The sequence below is a fragment of the Sycon ciliatum genome, chromosome 12 (genome assembly GCF_964019385.1).
Source record: "Sycon ciliatum chromosome 12, ocSycCili1.1, whole genome shotgun sequence".
Taxonomy (NCBI): domain Eukaryota; kingdom Metazoa; phylum Porifera; class Calcarea; order Leucosolenida; family Sycettidae; genus Sycon; species Sycon ciliatum.
In genome coordinates, this window is record NC_088654.1 from 27,349,578 (window position 1) to 27,372,524 (window position 22,947).

Sequence of the window (22,947 nt, forward strand, 5' to 3'; positions counted from 1 at the left end):
CTCATCCTGACGTCATTATTTTAGTACACATCAGCTCTTTCGAGTCTTTGACTTTGAAAACAACAGCACATTTCAGTGTTTGATTTGGAAATGCAGTGACATTCGACAAAGAGTATTTCTTGTTTGGGTGTATCGTGCTTGCCTGAAGCCACGTTCGTTCGCTGAGGCCTGCAGAAGCATAGTAGTATTTGGTGGCAAAGCGCTGGCGCTTTGTAGCTGGCTGCAAAGATGGCGCACAACCCGATAATGTTAGAGTACATGGCCATACCTCCAGTCACCAGAGCATACACCACCGCGTGTCTGATCACAACTATTTTAGTGGTAAGGCAGCCGTTATGTAGCTTAGTGAGTCGTTGGACAGCCACGTAGTATTTTTTTGAACGAGGTCTGTCTCGTTGTCCAGCAACCTACTCTCAGCTGTCAATAACTGTTTCGAAAATCGCCACGAGAAATGTATAATTATGCTAGTGACGGTTGCCAATGTTGCTTGCCAATAATGCTTGCCAATGTTGCTTGGCAATTTATAACATTAGTACAGTGACTGTACGCCATACGCTTACTGTGTGGCGGCGCATAGGTCTACTCCACAGCAGCCACATCACACTGTACGTACCGGTATGCAGTTGCTCTCATGTAGGAGTCTAGCAATCATCGTGGTCTACACATGTAGTGATCATCTGGCCTAGCAATCATAATTCATAGAGCCCGGGCAGTCAGTGGGGTCTGGATATCACTGGGGTGTGGCAATCATTGGGGTCTAGCATGCAGGACGGCGAGCCTTACAACTGAGTCAAGTCTGTGCCCATGCATGCAAGGCTGGGTCAGGCCTGCGCCAGTGTCCGTATGCACGTGAGCCGGCTTGACGACAAAGGTAGTAAGTCCTTGCATGCAGAGCTTGTATGATACACTGTATACGCAGGGCTGATAACTTGTAGGCGATTCAGACTACGGCCCGATGTAACTATGTAGAAGACTCAGACGTGTTTGATCAGCGATTGTGCACGTGTCGGTCGAAACATGACTGCATCACCATGGATATTCACGTTCATACGTGAATTTGGCCATAGTCCGAGTAGCCCATTACTGTAACCCTACTGTTGTGGACATTGACATCCGTTGAGAAGTCAAGCGGCCACGGGGTGCTGGCCGTGCAGCCGTGAGCACTGCAGGTCCATGTTTACAGTGTCACAGTGTGTGTACGCGCTACGCAAGTAAGGGCGCCCGTCCCGATGATTTCACCGGATCTCTATGCCCACAACAGTAGATACTGTTGCCATGGATCGAACCAATCGACGATCTTGCAGAGGCTGTACATGTAGCATTTTGCTTTAGACTAGTTTAGAGTCTGCGAATTCAGTCATCGCTTACGTTTTGTATGGAGTGCATGAAGTGGAAAGTTTGGAAACCAGTGTTTGTTGTACTCAGTGGCGAACTGTGTTTGTCTGCCCGTCTCTCTCTGCATTTGTATGTGTGTGTGTGTGTGTGTGCACGTGTGTGTGTGTGTGTGTGTGTGTGTGTGTGTGTGTGCACGTGTGTGTGTGTGTTCTGCACAGCAAGTGGAGTTTGTCACACCACTGCAGCTCTACTTTAATCCCTATCTCACCTTCAGAGAACTGCAGGTAAGACTACAACACTACTAGTACAGTCACACCTCGCCGCTTATCCCGTCCTCTTTTATCCGCATCCCACGCCATCGGGAAGAAAATCGTTGCTTGCCGATGTACAGCATACTAGTATGCCATGTATACATACAGTATCAGTGTGTTCAATTATCCGGTTCCCTCGCCTATCCGGATATTTTTTGTGGGAAACGGATGTGTGCGGTTAAGTGAGGTCTGACTGTACAACACTATTATACAAATACCGTCCTTCCGCACATATAAGCGCATGTGCTTATGTCCGGACATAAGCACCACCCCCCCCCCTCCCCAATTATAAGCGCATGTGCTTGCATGTGGACACGATTGGTAAAACACCCGGGAGCTGAATATACTACTAAGCATTGTGATAACACCGTTGTTTAGGACACAGACAAACCTTTAAGCCCATGCGCTTATATGTGGGGAAGTACGGTATGTACATTTATGTCTGGGGGATCGCGGGGGGGGGGGGGGGGACCACTCTATGTCCATTTCTTGATCTGCATGCTGCAGGTCTAAGGCATGAGTAAATCTGTATTGGTGCTGGAAAAGATTGTATTCCTAAGTCAAGTTGTAACTGTGTGCTGTCGGTGTGTGCTTGCAGCTGAGCTTTCTTTGATCTTCTGTGTGTGTGTGCGCGCACGTGTGCATGTACGCGTGTGTGTGTGTGTGTGTGCGTGTGTGTGTGTGTGCTTGTTGTTGTGTTGCGTTTCTGCAGCTATGGCGTCTAGTCACCAACTTCCTTTTCTTTGGACAGCTAGGCTTCCACTTCTTCTTCAACCTCATCTTTGTGTATCCTTGTGTTCTCCGCGGAACCTTGCTCTTGGTGTCGCTGCTGCTGCTGCTGCTACTGCGCTGTTGCTGCTGCTGCTGTTGCTGCTACAGCTGCTGCTGCTGCGGCTGCTGCTGCTGCTATTGCTGCTACTGTTGCTGCTACTGCTGCTGCTACTGCTGCAGCTAGTACGCGGTGGCAGCATTAGTTCTACAATCTTTTCGGATATAGTAGTTCCGCTGGCTTGGAAAGCCCAGTTGTGGCCAAAGCTAGGCTACCAGTAAACCTGCATGAAATTTTGAAATTTTTGGATTTGGGATCTGCTTCCCTGTATACTTTGCCATGGTGTATACCTGTCCTAATTTGAAAATCCAGCCAGATTTCCCGACATATGATTTGATTTACCACCTTTGAATACTGTAGTGTCGCGGAGAAAAGCATGACCTGTATAGAAGCATGACTCGAATAGAAGCCGATTTTTCGAAGCGCGCCGTGACGAAGAAGCATGGTTTGAATAGAAGCCGCTCCCTGCAAAGTACATGTGGAAGTACATGCATGGCAGTATGCACTGCACAGTGTAGACTGATGATGTTGACATAGAAGCATGTTTTGAATAGAAGCATAACTCGAATAGAAGCATGGTTTGAACCCCGGCTTATACGGCCGTAAGCACCTGCTTTTATACGCCACATTCCGGTATGCTCACTTCCTCTGCTATACACTCCTGTTGCTGTTGTTGATGTTGTTGATGTTGTTGTTGCCTTGACCCAAGACATGCTGTCTTTGCAGATACCGTTACAGTCGAATGCTGGAAGAGGGATCGTTCCGTGGGCGCACCGCTGATTTTGTCTACATGTTCGCCCTGGGCGGTGTGGGCATGCTGGTATCCTCATGATTGCAGTGTCCGCGTGCGTGCGCGTATGCGTGTGGTGTGTGTGTGTGTTTGTGGTGGTGGGGGGGGGGGGTGTATGTGTTTGTTTGTTTATATCATGTTACCGTAAAGTATTACCGTAAAGTACCGTTGATCCGCCCCCTCTCTAATTCCCGCCCCCTGTCGATTTTCTACCAGTGAAGCGACTTCGGCGTATACAACGAAAATACGATGTTGAACCGACGCATGCACTGCTGTACACAAAATTTGCCAATCCAGGATGAAAATGTGCACAATCCAGCACACCGAGTCTGAACTTCTACGGTGTTGTACATCGTACTGCACTTGACAGCCTTGATCAAATTCCCGCCCCCTGCCGAAAATCCAGCTGGGAAGCGACATGGCGTGGGGGGAGGATCAACGGTACTTTACGGTACATACGATAGGGAGAGAAGAAAATGTGCTACTTTGCAGAGGTGGACAGGCTGAGCGATCGTTGAGTTACTTAGTTGAAGCAGAGGTTGACAGTCTGAGCGATCGTTGAGTTACTTAGTTGAAGCAGAGGTGGACAGTCTGAGCGATCGTTGAGTTACTTAGTTGCAGCAGAGGTGGACAGTCTGAGCGATCGTTGAGTGACTTATTTCACCGTGTTAATGGACAGTGACTGTTCATTCATTCATTCATTGGGGTGACCCACCTGCATCCCGTGTATTATGTGTCTGCCAATGTGTGCACAGGCGTGTATGTGTGCGACACACACGCCTTGTGTGCGAGTGGCTGGCTCAGCCTGGCTGGCTGCCCTTTTGCTGTGACGTCATGGCCATCTTCTTGTGTTGTCAACTAATTACAAGTATTACTTGTCACGCTCCTTTATTGCGTTGTCATGCTCCTTTATTGTGATGTCATAATCCTTGACCGTGATGTCATCATGATGTCATCGTCATCATGCTGTTCATGGCAATGTGTGTGCAGTTCTGTGGATACTGGTTCTCGTTGCTGTTCCTGGGTCAGGCGTTCACTATCATGCTCGTCTACATCTGGGGCCAGCGGAATCGTTTTGTGCGCATGAACTTCCTCTTCATCACGTTCCGAGCGCCGCAGCTTCCCTGGGTGCTTCTCGGTTTCTCCTTCGTGCTTGGCTCTGTCTTCTGGGTCGACGTGCTAGGTACGGGAACATTGAGAGGTTAAGCTGTGCACGGATTGCAGTTTGGCGAGGGAATTGTTTTGCTGCGTTTGCCAGTATCAGTTGATTTACAAGAACTCTTCTGCTGAAAGTGACGGTGTGTGTGTGTTTGTCTGGGGGGATGTGTGTGTGTGTGTGTGTGTGTGTGTGTGTGGGTCTGTGTGTGTGTGTGTGTGTGTGTGTGTATTTTCAAGTTGCTATGTCTAACATAGCTGTTCGCTATCATCGCTTCTGCGATGGGCATGTCTGAGGTCTGAGGTGTATTTTCAACTCCATCTTCTTCTCTTGCTCGCTTACAGGCATTGCAGTTGGTCATGTCTACTACTTCTTGGCAGACGTTTTCCCACGCATGGAGGGAGGCTGCGATGTCGTGTCTGCTCCAAGGATATTGTAAGTGTCTCAGTGTGTGCGTGTCTCTCTCTCTCTCTCTATCTATCTATCTATCTATCTATCTCTCTCCCTCTCTCTCTCCTCCTCCATCTGCACATAAAACTTACCTAGACTGACAACCTGCTTGTTAAATCATGCGCCTGCTTTCAGGCGTAAAAACCCTGTTGTAGAGGTCTCAGTCCTCATTTGTTAGACTTACCTGTCTTTATATAATGTAACTTACTCGCTCTCTCTCTCTCTCTTTCCCTCTCTCTCTCTCTCTCTCTCTCTCTCTCTCTCTCTCTCTCTCTCAGGAAAGTTCTGTTTGACAAGGACAGTCACGTGGACGATGCCAATGCCTACCGACCGCCGGCAGAGGACCAACCCGGCGGTTACGATTGGGGAGCAGCCATACAGGAGCAAGTACAGCGACTGCCCGCAGCAGCTGCTGCCGCTGCGGGTGCTGCTGCTGATAGTGCTGGCGCTGGTGTTGCTGCTGCTGCTGGGAATGAAGGCGCAGATTCTTCCGGTCGTCACGACTCCAGTAACAGTGGCACGGCCAGTAGTCTTCGGCAACGAGTGCGACATCATCGTTCATCCACAGTGACAGCAGCAGCAGCACAAGAGGGCACAGAGGATGACGATGACGCGCAGGCGGATGCAAGATGATTGCATGCAATGAACCATAGGCAAAACTGTATCTTGGGGGACGGTGTGTGGCCGTGTGTGTGTGTGTGGCAAAGGTTGGAATCGGGGTGGCACGGTGCTGGTGCTGGTAGCAAGCTGCCTGGCCTTGTCTGCATGCGCGTCTCTCCTCCTATTTCTCTCTCTCTCTCTCTCTCTCTCCCTCCCTCCGTCTCTTCACGACAGCTTTAGCCATTGTAAATGTCACAGGTTGTTGCACGGCAGTTTGTTTCTGGCACCGTTGCCCTCGCCAGTCAGTCACTTGTAACACATCCAGCACACCGAGTCACCAGCAACACCAGCTTGCACAACACACGCAACCATTGCCAGTGCACCAGCTCCCAGTGGCTGGTGTGAGGTGTTTCACACACAAGACCATACGTACCCTGTACCAGCCATTCCGCTGCCGTCGCTCCGTCAGCTCACACCCCACGGTCGCTGCATACAACTGAGTTATGTACGCACTGCATACATACAGTGATTTTATTGCATCAGGCGTTATGACTTTACAGTTGAGATCATGTGCTATTATAGCACAGCAATTTGTATGCATGTAGTTTTGCTGAAAACACTTCAGGTTTTGCCGATTTTTCTAAAACCTGGCAGATTCTATGGAATTGTGCCAAATTCTATGAAAACGTGCCATCTTTACTCAAACCAATCCAAATGTACCATGTTGGTCAGTTGCGACCAGGGAGTCGTAAAATACCGGTAATTTACGACCCTGGTCCCGACACAAGCATGCCCGTGTTACGGTGTGCATGTGTTCTCGTCTCCTGCTCTCTATCTTTTTTCTTCTTTCTTTTGCAGCTGGGACTGAGATCTATACTGCAATCTGTCTGTCTCCCTGTCGGTCTGTCTGTCTCGCTGTCTGTCCGTCTGATGTTTTCCATTGGCAACACTCTCCCTTAGCATTGTGCACGGTCGGTGTTCATAATGCTGTGCTCTGCTGTGCCCAATGACCCGGGTTTTGCTTCGCGCTGCGTTGAATTGTACATTGTACGTTATGCAGCATAGCGCTTTTATTATTTTTACAGCCTAGTAGATAACTCTCAGCATAATAATAATTATTTTTATCTGTTGAAGAGTACATTAGCAGGTAGCATGTTCTGGGTGGCAGCAAGAGTACATACCCCCCCCCCCCCCCCAGAGTGTGCAACTCCACTATGGGTGCTGTCCCGACAGAATTTCAAGTTGACGTCATTTTGATGATGCAATGCGCACAGTACACGGATTATCAGACGAATCCGGAACCTGTGGTTGACCGAAGCCGATCGATCCTGTACAAATTATTATTGGAAAGAAAAACGTGTGATGCGTTGACACCCGTTCACATGTTGTAAATCACTGGGGCAAGGAGCATTGCGTCATAAATAATGACGTCAACTTGAAATTCTGACGGGACAGCAGGGTATGTGGGTGTTGCACACTCTGGGGGGTTATGTACTCTTGGTGGCAGCAATAGTCCACGACCAAGAGGCAAGAGTACTTATTATACCTGTTCACTGGGCTGACCATGGGTTGGTGTCTGGTGCACTCTTGCTGCATGCCTTCGTTACCTAACCAACTTGCTTGCGTTACGTGCCTAGCTGTATATAGAGATAGTCAACTTCGCTAATAACGACTGCGGGTATAACGACAATTCGTGAATAACGACATAACTTTCATGCCCAGAGCAAAGTCCCATCCAACTGTGACACATAATGAGACTTCGGGTATAACGACACTTCGCAAATAAGGACACTTTTCTGATGCCCCGCCGAGTGTCGTTATAAGCGAAGTTGACTGTATACCGATATTAAAAATTTCCAAGGTCGACCACCGCCCCCTAGAATACAGCGTCAGAGGGTCTGAACCGGGTTTCCCCTCGTAAGGTTCAAATGATCGCAAGGCCGGAACTCTACCAACCGGGTTATGGTCGTAGTCAGGATCACTGTACGTTCTCGCCTTGTAGCATGCTGTCGAAGTCAAAAACATGTTTAAACCCAGCTGGCTTCTGCGCTCAACCCGACAATATGCACACAGACATGTACATAGACAGACCCACACACTCAGGTGACCTGCTCAAGTAGATCTTGTTGCCACGATACCGAGACATGCATGCGAAGAAACTGGTCTAGCCCAGCATGGCAACCAAGCACACGTCAAGTCGTATTCTTAGAAAAATAAATTATAAATGATTCTGTGAAGTGGGTAAGTTCAGTAGGTACTAGGTCAGGGCATGGCACAGATTGCTAGCAGTGCTTAGGACTGGGCAGTACTGGTGAATGGCTTGTATTGGGAGCAATCGGGGCTTGAGCTGTCGCTTGGGTAGCTTACACGAGTATACGCGTACAGGTACTAGGGAAACCTGGGAGAGAGCCTACCTCTGGATGCACAGGGCGTCCGGCTGCGGAGAGGGCTGAAAAAGGAGGTTTGAACGATAAAGAAAAGAGATCTGTCAACGTGTGCTGTATAGTGTATAGAAATAGATTATAGGATAGTTCAGAAGGATTTGCTAGTCAACAACGTGGCACCCACATGTAGGTGTCTGCACTGTAGGTGTCTGCACTGTAGGTGTCTGCACTGTAGGTGTCTGCACTGTAGACATGTCTACAGTGCAGACACCTACAGTGCAGACACCTACAGTGCAGACACCTACAGTGCAGGTCTACAGTGCATGTCTACAGTGCATGTCTACAGGGTCAAGACGGAACAGAACAGATATGTAGGTATGAGTGTCCACTTCAGTACGAGGACTACAGCTAACGATACAACAAGTGTTAGCAGCTAGCAAAGGGCTGACAAGGAAGGGTGGGCGAAGGTAATGCGACCGTACACACTCGTACGCCGTCATGTTAGAATCACACGCACACGCGCGCGCGCGCGCGCACACACACACACACACACACACACTCTCTCTCTCTCCCCCAGCTAATACGACATCGTAAGACAATGACGCGGGGAAATTCTGGAAACAGCGACGCTGCACCTGCATGTGGCGACGCCATAGATAGGGTAAAGATCAAGTTCTGATCACCATGGCAACCGCCCTGGCCTACTTGTCGCGCAACTCTCGGCGGAGGATCTTGCCCGCCGCCGACTTGGGGATAACGTCCATGAATACAATTCCACCGTCTAATTGCTTGAACGGCGCAACCTGGGCATAACAACAACGACGATGACGACAACAGCAACAACAGCAACAACAACATATCTCTTATTGGCCACTGGCTATCGTGAGAATAAAGATTTGAAACAGCAGCAGCAGCAGCAGCAACATTGGATGATATCATAAAAGAACAACGATTACAAGAGCAATGGGAACAACACTTCAACAAGAGCAGCATCACTATCCCTATCACCATCAACAACGACAGCAACTGCAGCAACGACAAACAAGCAAGTATCAACAGCAGCAACTGCAGCAGAGGCAGCAGCAGCAGCAGCAGCAGAGGCAGCAGCAGCAGCAAGTCAGAATAGTGTAGCCTGGGACAACAAAGCGTTAGGCGGCTACAGTACACAGAGTGGCTGCTGTAGCTGTAGTGACACTGTGGAAAAAAGAGTTTCAGCTTAGTTTCAAACTTTAAACAATCATAAGTCCATTGACAGGGAAGAGAGAGAGAGAGAGAGAGAGAGAGAGAGAGAGAGAGAGAGAGAGAGAGTGAGAGTGAGTGAGAGAGAGAGAGTGAGAATGAGTGCGAGAGAGAGAGATAGAGATAGAGAGAAGAGAGTGAGAGAGAGAGAGAGAGTGAGAGAGAGAGAGAGAGTCTTGAGCACAAAAGAGAGTTGCTCTCCATTCAGCAACCGTACCTGTTTTTCCATGAAGGACATGACATCTTTCTCGCTCATTTCGGTGCCGGACTTTCTGACAATGAACGCACGCGGCAACTCTCCCTCTCGGTCGTCTGGAACACCGATGACAGCTGCGTCATCGATGAGCGGATGACTCAGCAACTCGCGCTCCAACTCTGCCGGTGCCACTTGATAACCTGTAGCATAGCAGCAGGGCCGTTACAGAGTACACATACATACCGTACACACCCACATGCACACCCATATGCACACCCATATGCACACACACATGCACACCCACGCACACACACCCATATGCACACCCATATGCACACCCACGCACACACCCACACATTGTAACCATAGTACAAATATACCGCAACACTTCACCGCAATCAACTCACCCAAACCTGTCGCTGTGATCAAATGCCACCCACAGCACTGGTAGGCTCAACACAGACCGCCTCAAGGTAAATCCTATCACACATTCAGCGGAGAACTACTTCCACAAAAAAACTCTAGACAGGTAAATAAAACCGAGCGGCCAACTTAATATGGCTCAGGCATTTTTCAGCAGCAAACACAGACAAACATAAACATCCAACAGACAGCGAACACAGCCAAGCACAAACAGCCAACAGCCAAACACAGACAGCCAACAGCCAAACACAGACAGCCAACAGCCAAACACAGACAGCCAACAGACAAACACAGACAGCCAACAGACAAACACAAACAGCCAACAGACAAACACAGACAGCCAACAGACAAACACAGACAGCCAACAGACAAACACAGACAGGGGTCACAACCCTACTAAAATCATACTGATACTGTACTACAAACGTTTAATTAAAATAGAAGAAATCACATGGAAACGAGTTATGAAGCAACTATCCACGACTGTAACAAGATAATAAGCAGTCAGAAAGTGCGATAACAGGGCACACAACTGACAAGTTACTGTGACATTCAACGACCTGAGACCTAGCTCTCACACACCTCCAGTGCGCAAACCCACAGCCTTCCAGCATCAGTATCCGAGTTAAATTTACAAACGTTTACTATGTCAAATTAAAATCGTATCCCCCCCCGCACGCCCTCACCTTTTCTCTTGATGAGCTCCTTGAGTCGGTCGGTGACAAACAAGTAGCCATCGCTGTCATGGTAACCAATATCTCCGGTGTGCAACCATCCGTCCCGGTCTATAGTGGCCGCGGTGGCTTCAGGTCGGTTCAAATACCCAGCCATCACCTGCACATGGGTGGTTACCAAGATAACAAGGCAGCATTACGGTGAAAATTCGAAAGTCGTGCATGAAAGCAAGCATGTGCACGTCACTCGCTCATACCGTAAAGTACCGTTGATCCGCCCCCTGTCGATTTCTACCTGTGAAGCGACTTCGGCGTAAACAACGAAAATACGATGTTGAACCGACGCATGCACTGCTGTACACAATACTTGCCAATCCAGGATGAAAATATGCACAATCCAGCACATCGAGTCTGAACTTCTACGTTTTTGTACATCGTACTGCACTTGACAGCCTTGATCTCCCCCCCCCCCCCCCCCCTGCCGAAAACCCAGCTGGCAAGCGACATGGCGTGGGGGGGGGGGGGGGGGGGGATCAACGGTACTTTACGGTACTGGTAAGAAGTGATGCAGTAAAATATAGTCTGCTGTGGCTGAGTCCATCGCACGCTCAAGATAGGAGTTGCACACTTTTTGGCTACCCAGAGTCGGTTATGTACTGCAAAACCGGAAAGTCTAACGACCAAAAAGTTTAACGTTTTTGTAATTTTGACATGATTACGTGCAGAAAGTTTAACGATGGCTACCTGGCCACCCATCTGCATACGCAATCTTTACACAGACATCTCGCGATAACGTTTCTTCAAATAACGAAAATAATTGGTCGTTAAAACGTTAGACTTTGCGACTCATTAGACTTTCCGGTTCTACAGTACTCTGGATATATACTAGATGTATACTATGGTGCTGATGAGTGAAATTGGATCACGCGAATCAATTCCACCCTCGGTGTTGTGCGGCCCTAGACCTGTGAACATTGGAATGTGAACTGGTGCAGGGCACTATGCAGTCCTAGACCTGTGAACATTGGAATGTGAACTGGTGCAGGGCACTATGCAGTCCTAGACCTGTGAACATTGGAATGTGAACTGGTGCAGGGCACTATGCAGCTCTAGACCTGTGAACATTGGAATGTGAACTGGTGCAGGGCACTATGCAGTCCTAGACCTGTGAACACTGGAATGTGAACTGGTGCAGGGCACTATGCAGTCCTAGACCTGTGAACATTGGAATGTGAACTGGTGCAGGGCACTATGCAGTCCTAGACCTGTGAACATTGGAATGTGAACTGGTGCAGGGCACTATGCAGTCCTAGACCTGTGAACATTGGAATGTGAACTGGTGCAGGGCACTATGCAGTCCTAGACCTGTGAACATTGGAATGTGAACTGGTGCAGGGCACTATGCAGTCCTAGACCTGTGAACACTGGAATGTGAACTGGTGCAGGGCACTATGCAGTCCTAGACCTGTGAACATTGGAATGTGAACTGGTGCAGGGCACTATGCAGTCATAGACCTGTGAACATTGGAATGTGAACTGGTGCAGGGCACTATGCAGTCCTAGACCTGTGAACATTGGAATGTGAACTGGTGCAGGGCACTATGCAGTCCTAGACCTGTGAACATTGGAATGTGAACTGGTGCAGGGCACTATGCAGTCCTAGACCTGTGAACATTGGAATGTGAACTGGTGCAGGGCACTATGCAGTCCTAGACCTGTGAACATTGGAATGTGAACTGGTGCAGGGCACTATGCAGTCCTAGACCTGTGAACATTGGAATGTGAACTGGTGCAGGGCACTATGCAGTCCTAGACCTGTGAACACTGGAATGTGAACTGGTGCAGGGCACTATGCAGTCCTAGACCTGTGAACATTGGAATGTGAACTGGTGCAGGGCACTATGCAGTCATAGACCTGTGAACATTGGAATGTGAACTGGTGCAGGGCACTATGCAGTCCTAGACCTGTGAACATTGGAATGTGAACTGGTGCAGGGCACTATGCAGTCCTAGACCTGTGAACATTGGAATGTGAACTGGTGCAGGGCACTATGCAGTCCTAGACCTGTGAACATTGGAATGTGAACTGGTGCAGGGCACTATGCAGTCCTAGACCTGTGAACATTGGAATGTGAACTGGTGCAGGGCACTATGCAGTCCTAGACCTGTGAACATTGGAATGTGAACTGGTGCAGGGCACTATGCAGCTCTAGACCTGTGAACATTGGAATGTGAACTGGTGCAGGGCACTATGCAGTCCTAGACCTGTGAACACTGGAATGTGAACTGGTGCAGGGCACTATGCAGTCCTAGACCTGTGAACATTGGAATGTGAACTGGTGCAGGGCACTATGCAGTCCTAGACCTGTGAACATTGGAATGTGAACTGGTGCAGGGCACTATGCAGTCCTAGACCTGTGAACATTGGAATGTGAACTGGTGCAGGGCACTATGCAGTCCTAGACCTGTGAACATTGGAATGTGAACTGGTGCAGGGCACTATGCAGTCCTAGACCTGTGAACACTGGAATGTGAACTGGTGCAGGGCACTATGCAGTCCTAGACCTGTGAACATTGGAATGTGAACTGGTGCAGGGCACTATGCAGTCATAGACCTGTGAACATTGGAATGTGAACTGGTGCAGGGCACTATGCAGTCCTAGACCTGTGAACATTGGAATGTGAACTGGTGCAGGGCACTATGCAGTCCTAGACCTGTAAACATTGGAATGTGAACTGGTGCAGGGCACTATGCAGTCCTAGACCTGTGAACATTGGAATGTGAACTGGTGCAGGGCACTATGCAGTCCTAGACCTGTGAACATTGGAATGTGAACTGGTGCAGGGCACTATGCAGTCCTAGACCTGTGAACACTGGAATGTGAACTGGTGCAGGGCACTATGCAGTCCTAGACCTGTGAACATTGGAATGTGAACTGGTGCAGGGCACTATGCAGCCCTAGACCTGTGAACATTGGAATGTGAACTGGTGCAGGGCACTATGCAGTCCTAGACCTGTGAACATTGGAATGTGAACTGGTGCAGGGCACTATGCAGTCCTAGACCTGTGAACATTGGAATGTGAACTGGTGCAGGGCACTATGCAGTCCTAGACCTGTGAACATTGGAATGTGAACTGGTGCAGGGCACTATGCAGCCCTAGACCTGTGAACATTGGAATGTGAACTGGTGCAGGGCACTATGCAGTCCTAGACCTGTGAACATTGGAATGTGAACTGGTGCAGGGCACTATGCAGTCCTAGACCTGTGAACATTGGAATGTGAACTGGTGCAGGGCACTATGCAGTCCTAGACCTGTGAACATTGGAATGTGAACTGGTGCAGGGCACTATGCAGTCCTAGACCTGTGAACATTGGAATGTGAACTGGTGCAGGGCACTATGCAGTCCTAGACCTGTGAACATTGGAATGTGAACTGGTGCAGGGCACTATGCAGTCCTAGACCTATGAACATTGGAATGTGAACTGGTGCAGGGCACTATGCAGTCCTAGACCTGTGAACATTGGAATGTGAACTGGTGCAGGGCACTATGCAGTCCTAGACCTGTGAACATTGGAATGTGAACTGGTGCAGGGCACTATGCAGTCCTAGACCTGTGAACATTGGAATGTGAACTGGTGCAGGGCACTATGCAGTCCTAGACCTGCAAACATTGGTACAAGAGCTGGGTGCAGGGCGCATACTTGACTCACGCGATCAGATTTCATTACGGAGGATTAGCAAGACGAAATTCGAGTTCGCGTTCGCACTCCAAGGAAAGTCAAACTCAGTGACAGAATTCGCGTTATGAGAAGGATTAGCAAACAGAATTCGCACACGCATGACGTTGACACGACGTACATTGTGTACAGACAGTATAGCGTAGTAAATTTAAGACTGTCCTGACACGAATCCGCAATTTGTGTTTCGACTACTTTTCCGAACGAAAAGTGCGAAAGTTCGCAATCCAGATCGCGATCCAAAAAATGTTCGCAGTTGCGAACGCGAATTTTGTCTTGCTAATCCTCCGTATTCACTGAGCATGAGTGCAGATTCAGATCGTGTATCCGATGACGTGATCACCCACCTGTGGTCCACGAATGCAGATCTCTCCGCTGACGCCCTTGCCAAGCATGTACGTGTTGTTGGGGTCCTTGGTGCTGATGATAGTAACCTCGGTGTTAGGTACAGCGATACCCGCGGAGCCATGGCGACCTGTGCTGTACGGGGTGACATGACAGACTGGGCTGAGCTCAGACATGCCATAACCCTGAGGAGCGTACATACATACACACACATATACACACACACATTAACACACACATACACACACACACACGGACGGGCACACGGACACACGTTCACAATCCTAAATACATGTAGGCCTGCTAATAGCCTAATACAGAACTGCGTTGTATAAACGCCTGTCGCATACAGAAGCTTGTTTTGAATAGAAGCCTGATTTTCAAGATGTACTATCGTCTCATGAGTCATAACTCCGTAACTCATAAGCCTGGTTTGGTGTTGATATACAGTGGACCACTAATAAGACGTACCTCCCCCCGGATCCTATAATAGGATTTGAGTATTGTGCATTATCCAGAGTATTGTAATGGATGCAGATGATGATAGAATTGGCAGGGAAAGTGATATAAAATGCTTAGTATGCTGAATAAGTACACAGATACCATGAATAGATGTCTGTGATTGATTGAGGAGCACTGCCACAGGTTGGCATACATGTATCTAGTGCTTTTCACTGTACTACAGTGGAAGCTTCACCCCGAAAATTGGCCGATTGGCTTGAAGTTTGGATTATTCCTACAGACGTCACAAATCACGTATATGGAAAACAGTTCCAAAAACCTCATGAAACCATTAATCATCAATTTTCATAGGTTGTTTAGCGAAATCCTTTAGCCGGAAACCAAACCCTATAATATAATTATAGGATTTGCTGGTGATACTAGTAGTGAAAGTTCCGCTCTGCGTGTTGTGCGATTAAGGTATGGAAAATCCCGGTCACACTTTTGTCGTTCCCATAACACTAAGGAAACCGGTTTTCAGTGTTTTGCTACACAATCACGTGGAGAAATCACGTGAAATGTGTGCTGGGAATTTCCCCTTCCAAATTTGGCAGTTTTCTGCCCGATTCGAAAGATACCAATCAGAGCTGTACGTATTTTCCCTGCGTGTGCCACCGCGTAGAGAACCTCATCTACCCACAAAACCAGATGCACACAGACACACACACACAAGCACGCATGGATACAGACACACACACAGACACAGACACACACACACACAGACACACACGCACAGACACACACACACACGCACAGACATACACACCCTCAAGTACTAACACGACATGGCACTGACCTGGAACACACGGCAGCCGTTCAGCCGCTCGGAAACAGCCGCCGATAACTGGGCAGACAACGGCGCAGCACCACTCAACAGCGAGTATGCACTACTCAAGTCGTACTCAGACACCATCGGATGCTTAGCCAGGAACAAGGCTAACGGAGGTGCCACGAACAACTGCGTGATCTTCTCCTTCTGGATGGTTGCTAGGTAACGCTCGGGTTCAAATTTCGGCATGGTAACCAGCCGAGTACGTTGGTAGAGGCCAGTCAGTAGGAGTACAACCATTCCGTAGATGTGGAAGAACGGTAGCACGCACAGGATGGATTCGTTCTCGCAGCGCCTGTAGCAGAGAATCTCCGGCGACGCACTCACCTGCATCAGGTTGGAGATGATGTTGCGATGAGTCAGCTGAACTCCCTTCGGAACCCCCGTCGTCCCGGAGCTATACGGTAACACCGCGATATCTTTCTGTATTGCGTACGTATAGTCCGGCAAGGAGTTGCCATTGTTGTCCAGATGCTGCGAGAAGGGAACGACGCGAACGCCGTTGAGTTCTTGCTCGGTTGTCACGCCGACGGCGATCACGGACTGGAGACCGTGTTGCTTGGCGGCCTGCGTGGCGTTCTCCAAGAACGGTGCACACGTCACCAACACTTTGACACTGGCGTCTGCCAGCTGACGTGCTATCTCCGGCGGCGTGTAGAGTGAGTTTACGGACGTGACCACACCACCTGCTGCCATGGCGCCCAGGAACGCCGTGGCGTAGTCGGGAATGTTTGGCATGTACACGGCGACGACGTCATTTCTCCGCAAGCCAACGTCCACGACTAGCGACGAGCCAAACTTGCGGATTCTCTCGTACAGCTGGCCGTACGTGAACGTCTGACCTGTTATGGCGTCCACGATGGCTGTTCGTTTGGCGTCCTCGTCCGTCAGGTTGTCGAAGATGAACTTGTGGATTGGCATGTTTCCACTAGGTATATCGACGGTGGGGTAAACACTACGAATTGTCAGATCATACTTGCTCGTAGGTGATTGGGCATTGGCCGAGGGAGGTTGGACGGGCGGTTGGCATGGTGATGATGCCACGACCGCAGTTGTTGCCACGGTGCGGACGAACGCGGTCGAGCGGCTCAGCTGCGAGGAGAGACGGCGTGCACACACGGGTACGCTGAACGACATTGTGCGTTTGCTTGCGGCCTGCTGCTGATGCTGGTGGTGGTGGTAGTGGTGGTGGTGGCGCTGGTGGTGGTGGTGGTGCTGGTGGCGCTGGTGGTGGTGGTGCTGGTGAAGTCTGAAGGTAATGCTGATGTGACTTGTCTCAGTGGGTGTGTGCCTCAGTGTATAGTGTGTGGCACTGGTTACTAATGCTACTACTGAGAGAGAGAGGCAGAGCGAGAGAGAGAGAGAGAGAGAGAGAGAGAGAGAGAGAGAGAGAGAGAGAGAGAGAGAGAGAGAGAGAGAGAGAGAGAGAGAGAGAGAGAGAGAGAGAGAGAGAGAGAGAGAGAGAGAGCGAGCGTAAAATACATACACACAGACAGACAGACATACGCACACACACATGCTCGCACGCATACGCACACACACATACACATACACAGACACACATACACGCACGCACGCACATACACACACAATTGACATAAAACTGATTACACAGTTGAAACCTGGTTTCACCAATCACCCAGGGCACTCAGGGCAGGGCACTCAGGGCAGGACACTCAGGGCAGGGCACTCTTCTCTTTAAAAGTAGGTACTAAAAGTAATTTCTGTTAACGAGAAATCTGTGGTTTTAAAATAGAAAACGTTAGACAGAAATCGATACATATTGTGGCGATTGAGCGTTGAGAACGAGTGAGAATTGTTACCTTTGGTACACGTAAGCTGTACATGGTCAATTTTAGGAAATCGTTTTATATGCGCCTCGTTAGAATAATGGCTTTTACAGTAACTTTTGGCCAGGAATTTAACCGTGAGCACAATCCTTGCGCCCTACATCATAGACAACGACTCTATGCTAATTTACTAGTAGGGTAAAATCCCGCCAGAGTCTCTCCCATGCGCCCCACCCTGACTTCTTGTCAGGGAAGTGATTGTCTGTACACTCGTATGACTCTGTGATGCCGTGCTGCACTGCAGACGCGTGCCCGACCCCGTTGGAAATGTACGCAACAGTGCCCACCCTCTTGACCAGGGATCGCACAAACCCTTAGTGTTGATGGGTCTGTACGACTCCTGGCTCTTGGCCTTTGGTCGGTGTATGATATGGACGAACAGATTTCGTAGGGTGAGTACTTTCTCATGTAGTACTGAATGCGGTAAGTAGGACTCGCTCATCCTCCCCTCCCCCACCTGTACCTACTCGAAGGGTGGCGGAGGTAGGGGCGCTCTGGCGGGATCTTACAGTACTTGTACCTGGTACATGTATTGCAGCGCAAAGATGTTTCTATGAGCTTGAGTACTGTAGCTCATATGATGGACTAAGTCAAAAGCAAGTGCATACATGTACATGTATCTTTGCGGCGGGGGTGGGTGGCGGGGTGCGACTTGCCAGTACTCTGCTCCCCGATTCGGCAAGCCTGCCAGACCCTATACGGTAAAGAATGTAGGCCAACATTGGGAGGTTCTGAATTTCGAATTTCGGAATGTTTTCTCGATCACTGTGCTCCAGAGTCGGCGGAGGAGTCGAATTTTCCGGAAACTTGAACGGAAATGGGAAAGAATCAGTCGAGTGTAAAGTTATTTTCGACTTCTCGGTGGAAATTCGAAATACAGAACGTCCCTAGTGGCAAGATGAATATTATTCTGTTTACCTTCTCCTGTTTTCGTAGAGGGACAGAACTTGAGCAGTGAGCTCGCCTGGGACTTTCCCACTGAGCAGATAAGAGCGAAGTGGAACAGCTAGACAAACTGTGCCTCGCCAGCGGAAAAGCAAACACAGCAGCCACAAACCTGGTCACTTGCTTTCACAACGGAAATTCATATGCTGCTGCTGGTAAACTGAAGTCTGAACTGGTATCCAGATGTCCAGATGTTATACTAAGAATAGTACTATAGTACGGACCCGGTAGCTGAGTACTGTACAACATACGACGTACATGTGGTGACCATAGCGACGCTCGTAGATCTGAGCTACATATAGGCTAACCACACGTGACACAGGCACAGAGTTCATGTACAAGAGTAGACCTACAACACTACTACAGTACAATGGTACATAGTCATTGTACTCTTGCTATTATTCTTGACCCAGGCCATGATCATGCATATGCATGCAGGGGAGATACAACAATCATGGGGAAGAGTAGCCATTATGCTCCAAGAACTGAATTGAAGAAGGAACCTGTGATGGTGAGGCAAGCCAACAACGCCAACCTGTCACAGGCTGTGGTCTCGGAGTTACCGCGAGCTTCGACACAACGAGAAGCCTCAGAAGGGTAACCGTGACGCTGTCAAAATATTAATTCCATCGAGAAGATCGTTCCAAAGTCTAACCTGTAATATTGTGTCGTTGATAGGGTGCATGCATGGCGCAGTAGCTCGCTTCATTTCCGGCAATTTACATTTCCGATATTTGATGCTGGATTGTGCTCATGTGGTAGTCGTGCGGGACAACATCAGGACGAAATAGGACATTTTGGACGTTGGGCACGCGGGTAGCACGCGTAGCACCTCTTTATCGGCGACAGAGATTGGGACGTCATTCTCACAAATACGCACAGCAGAACCGGCGCAACGTACGAAAAATCCGTGTCAAACTTCACTCCAGTTGAATGTCCAGAAATAGCAATTCGAGATGAGTTGAGTTTTTTGCAGCTCCGGGCTTTTGAGCGGATCTTCGATTGGTTTCAGTGCGGTGCGCGTCATATCGCCAAGCGCGCCATGCAGGGTGGCCACCAATGTTGTCGGTGCAACGGCAAAGGCTCCTGTGTTGGCTGTGCTTGTGTCAAGAGTGGAAGGAACTGCCAAAACTGCGGCCCTGCTCAAAATGGAAGGTGCAAGAACCAACCACCCGCGGCGAGCCAACCATCTTCGCAGTGTACGGGTACGGGCGATACGGTAACGGCGGCTGGGCCTCGGGCCAGCGGCAGTGTTGTGAGTACGGTAGTGCAGGGTTTGCAGACCCCGAGGAAGGCAACAACCGCTGAGGAGATTGCCTCAGCTGCGCTCTCCGCGGCGCTGTCGACGACTCCTGTCTCGATATCGAGCTCCCAGCAATTTGCATGGGACACGCTGGAAGGTGACACAGCGAGCAATGCCAATGACTCTGACATCCCCGAGGACGTGGCCTCAGACAGTCAAGCAGCCCAGCTGCTCGCCACATTGGATGCCAGCCAGCGTGAGGATCAAATCGCTGCAGACGCACACGTTTCACTTCCTCCACATGTGGAATCAACAACAGGACCGTTCACACTTGGAACAATGGACAGTCAAGCCACACAAGCTGCCATTCATGCAGCATACGAGGAAGCAGTGCACTTCAGGCCAAACACCTTTGATGTTCCTCATGGAACTACGGGCAGAGCTTTTATCTCCACACTCAGCAGCTATCTGCAATGCTTTGGAGATACAGGTCCATATGAGGGTCAGGCAATCAAAATTGCTTTGGTATTCCAGCAACTGCTCCTACAACAACCCCATGCATCCTCGTCACAGTCATTCTCTAAGCGTCTCCAGGCGCGCCTTGACCTCTGGAATCGTGGTGAGCTTGACGAGCTGCTCTATGAATGCCGCACTATCCAGCACCTCCTGCGAGCACACGCGTCATCCCCGAAAAGCAGGGCCGATGAAGCCAGAGACTTTGCAAACCTCGTGACCAATGGGAAACTGAGGTCCGCCACCCACATGTTGGCAGATGGTGGTCGTGGAGGAGTGCTGGACTTGGATGACTCCATCAATGGAAGCACCGTTCGGGATCTCCTCAAGGCCAAGCACCCGGAGGCGCAGCCTCCTCATGCGGAAGCATTGCTTCAGGGTCAGGCACCCGTGCCTCCCCACCCTGTACGCTTTGAGTCACTCGATCGAGACGCACTACGCAAGGCCGCCCTGCACACCCAAGGAGCTGCCGGTCCCTCCGGGGTGGATGCTGCCTCTTGGCGGCACATGTGTACATCCTTTGCCGATACATCGGACCAACTCTGTGACGCTATGGCCAAGTGTGCTCGTCGTCTCGCTACTACGTACGTGGACCCGGCGTCACTAGATGCCTACACTGCATGCAGGCTGATTCCACTCGACAAATGCCCTGGAGTCAGGCCAATAGGCATCGGGGAAGTCTTGCGGCGCATAGTGGGGAAGGCCATCCTCGAGGTGATCCGCCCCGAAATCATGGAAGCTGCTGGCAGTCTCCAGCTTTGTGCGGGGCAAGATAGCGGCATAGAGGCGGCAATCCATGCGATGTGCGACGTATTTGATGACCCTTCCACTGAAGCCATTCTTCTGGCTAACGCCACCAACGCGTTTAACTGCCTAAATCGCGAAGTGTGCCTCCGTAACATCCAGCACCTATGCCCATCACTCGCCAAACTCGTGATCAACACCTACCGAAAGCCCACTAGCCTCTTCGTCGGCGGCGAGAAGATCTTGTCATGTGAGGGTACCACACAGGGCGACCCCGTCGCCATGGCGATGTATGCCATTGGCATCATCCCACTTATGAAAGCTGTTGCAACAGAAGGAGCAGTACAGGCATGGTATGCAGATGATGCCGGATCCGGTGGCAAGCTGAAGAGCGTCCGAGTGTGGTGGGATCAGCTGACGGAGAAGGGCCCCAAATATGGCTACTTCCCAAATCCAGCTAAGTCTGTCCTAGTGGTCAAGCCCCCACTCCTCGACGAGGCCATCCGGATTTTCGCTGGTACTGGTGTTTCCATCCAGGCAGATGGATGCCGCTACCTTGGTGCAGCCATCGGGTCATCCGCGTTCGCCACGCAGTACGTGCAGCAGAAGGTCGAGGAGTGGGTCGCACAGGTCCAACGGCTGAGTGACTATGCCCGCTCTCAGCCTCAAGCTGCGTATGCCGCGTACACCCATGGCCTACAGAGTAAGTGGACCTTTCTCTGCCGAGGCATGCCAGCTATGGATGAGTACCTGCTTCCACTTGATGATGCTGTGTCCAACATGCTGATCCCTGCCCTTCTGGGACGACCGGTGAATACCCAGGAGCGCAGCCTCCTTGCTCTTCCGTGTCGCTTCGGCGGTCTCGGGCTGCCCCACCCATCGTCGCGAGCCTCCCAATATCAGTCTTCTCGAGACATCACCGCGCCCCTGACAAGCCGTATCTTGGTCCAAGATATGGAATTAGGCACCGCCATTGACGATGTACGCGCTGCCAAGAAGCAAGCGAAGAACACAGTTGACGCCTCGGTTCGGGCTGATGCTGTGCTTCTTTCCTCATCTGTGGATACTGAGTTGCAGCGGGTCATTGCGCTAGCGTCGGAGAAGGGAGCTTCTTCCTGGCTGACCTGTCGACCATTGAAGCGGCATGGCTTGACCCTCACCAAGGGTGAGTTCCGCGACGGAATCCACTTGCGCTACGGCTGGCTTCCACAGCGACTGCCATCATCTTGCAGCTGTGGAGCCACATTTTCAGTCGCTCACGCTTTGTCTTGCCCCACAGGGGGGTTTCCGTCGGTGCGGCACAATGAGGTGCGTGACCTCACTGCCCATATGCTGAAGCGAGTGGCTCACAATGTCTCCGTGGAGCCCCACCTGCAGCCGGTCACTGGGGAGCAGTTCCGGTATCGCACCGCTATCCAGACTGAGCAGGCCCGTCTCGACGTTGCGGCAAGTGGCATCTGGGGTGGCCGGTTTGAGCGCACCTTCATCGATGTGAGGGTTTTCAATCCTCATGCGACCTCAAACCGCGCCACCTCCATTGCTTCCTGCTACACCAAGCACGAGAAGGAGAAGCGGCGCTGCTACGAGCAACGTGTCCGCGACATAGAGCATTCGTCGTTTGTTCCGGCCATATTCTCTACCACTGGTGGTTTGGGCAAACACGCGGAGTCGCTCTACAAGCGGATAGCTTCTCTTCAAGCCGCGAAGACTGGAGAAGCATACAGCTGTGTTATGTCTTGGGTTCGATGCAAATTGAGTTTTGCCCTACTCCGGTCCAGCGTGATGTGTTTGCGCGGATCCCGGAATCTTCGGCCGGTGCAGTTGGACTCACCTCCCACCTTGGCGGTTG

The 22,947-nt window shown here is 50.3% G+C and overlaps 2 protein-coding genes across 2 annotated transcripts; one reads left to right on the forward strand and one right to left on the reverse strand.

The window, feature by feature from the left end:
- The first annotated feature begins 70 nt into the window (after window positions 1–70).
- LOC135828821 (derlin-2-like) lies at window positions 71–6,604 on the forward strand. The gene is made up of 7 exons (XM_065341251.1): window positions 71–321; window positions 1,554–1,619; window positions 2,359–2,432; window positions 3,202–3,295; window positions 4,256–4,448; window positions 4,766–4,856; window positions 5,150–6,604. Exons 1-7 carry the CDS (start codon window positions 229–231, stop codon window positions 5,502–5,504), a joined length of 966 nt encoding a protein of 321 aa, XP_065197323.1. The 5' UTR covers window positions 71–228; the 3' UTR covers window positions 5,505–6,604.
- Window positions 6,605–8,177: 1,573 nt separating this feature from the next.
- Window positions 8,178–18,778, reverse strand: LOC135828820 (probable 4-coumarate--CoA ligase 1). The gene is made up of 6 exons (XM_065341250.1): window positions 18,572–18,778; window positions 15,771–17,134; window positions 14,476–14,658; window positions 10,400–10,547; window positions 9,312–9,490; window positions 8,178–8,658 (listed from the first exon to the last, which is right to left on the reverse strand). Exons 2-6 carry the CDS (start codon window positions 16,938–16,940, stop codon window positions 8,557–8,559), a joined length of 1,782 nt encoding a protein of 593 aa, XP_065197322.1. The 5' UTR covers window positions 16,941–17,134; window positions 18,572–18,778; the 3' UTR covers window positions 8,178–8,556.
- Window positions 18,779–22,947: the final 4,169 nt, after the last annotated feature.

Bases quoted from the DNA above. Each gene is read 5' to 3' on its own strand.
- LOC135828820 (XM_065341250.1), bottom strand. From the start codon at position 16,940: ATGTCGTTCAGCGTACCCGTGTGTGCACGCCGTCTCTCCTCGCAGCTG. The intron at 14,659-15,770 runs GTCAGTGCCATG...TACGCTCCTCAG, and splicing joins ACGGCTGCCGTGTGTTCCAG to GGTTATGGCATGTCTGAGCT. The intron at 10,548-14,475 runs GTGGGTGATCAC...ACCCATGTGCAG, and splicing joins TCTGCATTCGTGGACCACAG to GTGATGGCTGGGTATTTGAA.
- LOC135828821 (XM_065341251.1), top strand. From the start codon at position 229: ATGGCGCACAACCCGATAATGTTAGAGTACATGGCCATACCTCCAGTC. The intron at 1,620-2,358 runs GTAAGACTACAA...GCGTTTCTGCAG, and splicing joins TCACCTTCAGAGAACTGCAG to CTATGGCGTCTAGTCACCAA. The intron at 2,433-3,201 runs GTATCCTTGTGT...CTGTCTTTGCAG, and splicing joins TTCTTCAACCTCATCTTTGT to ATACCGTTACAGTCGAATGC.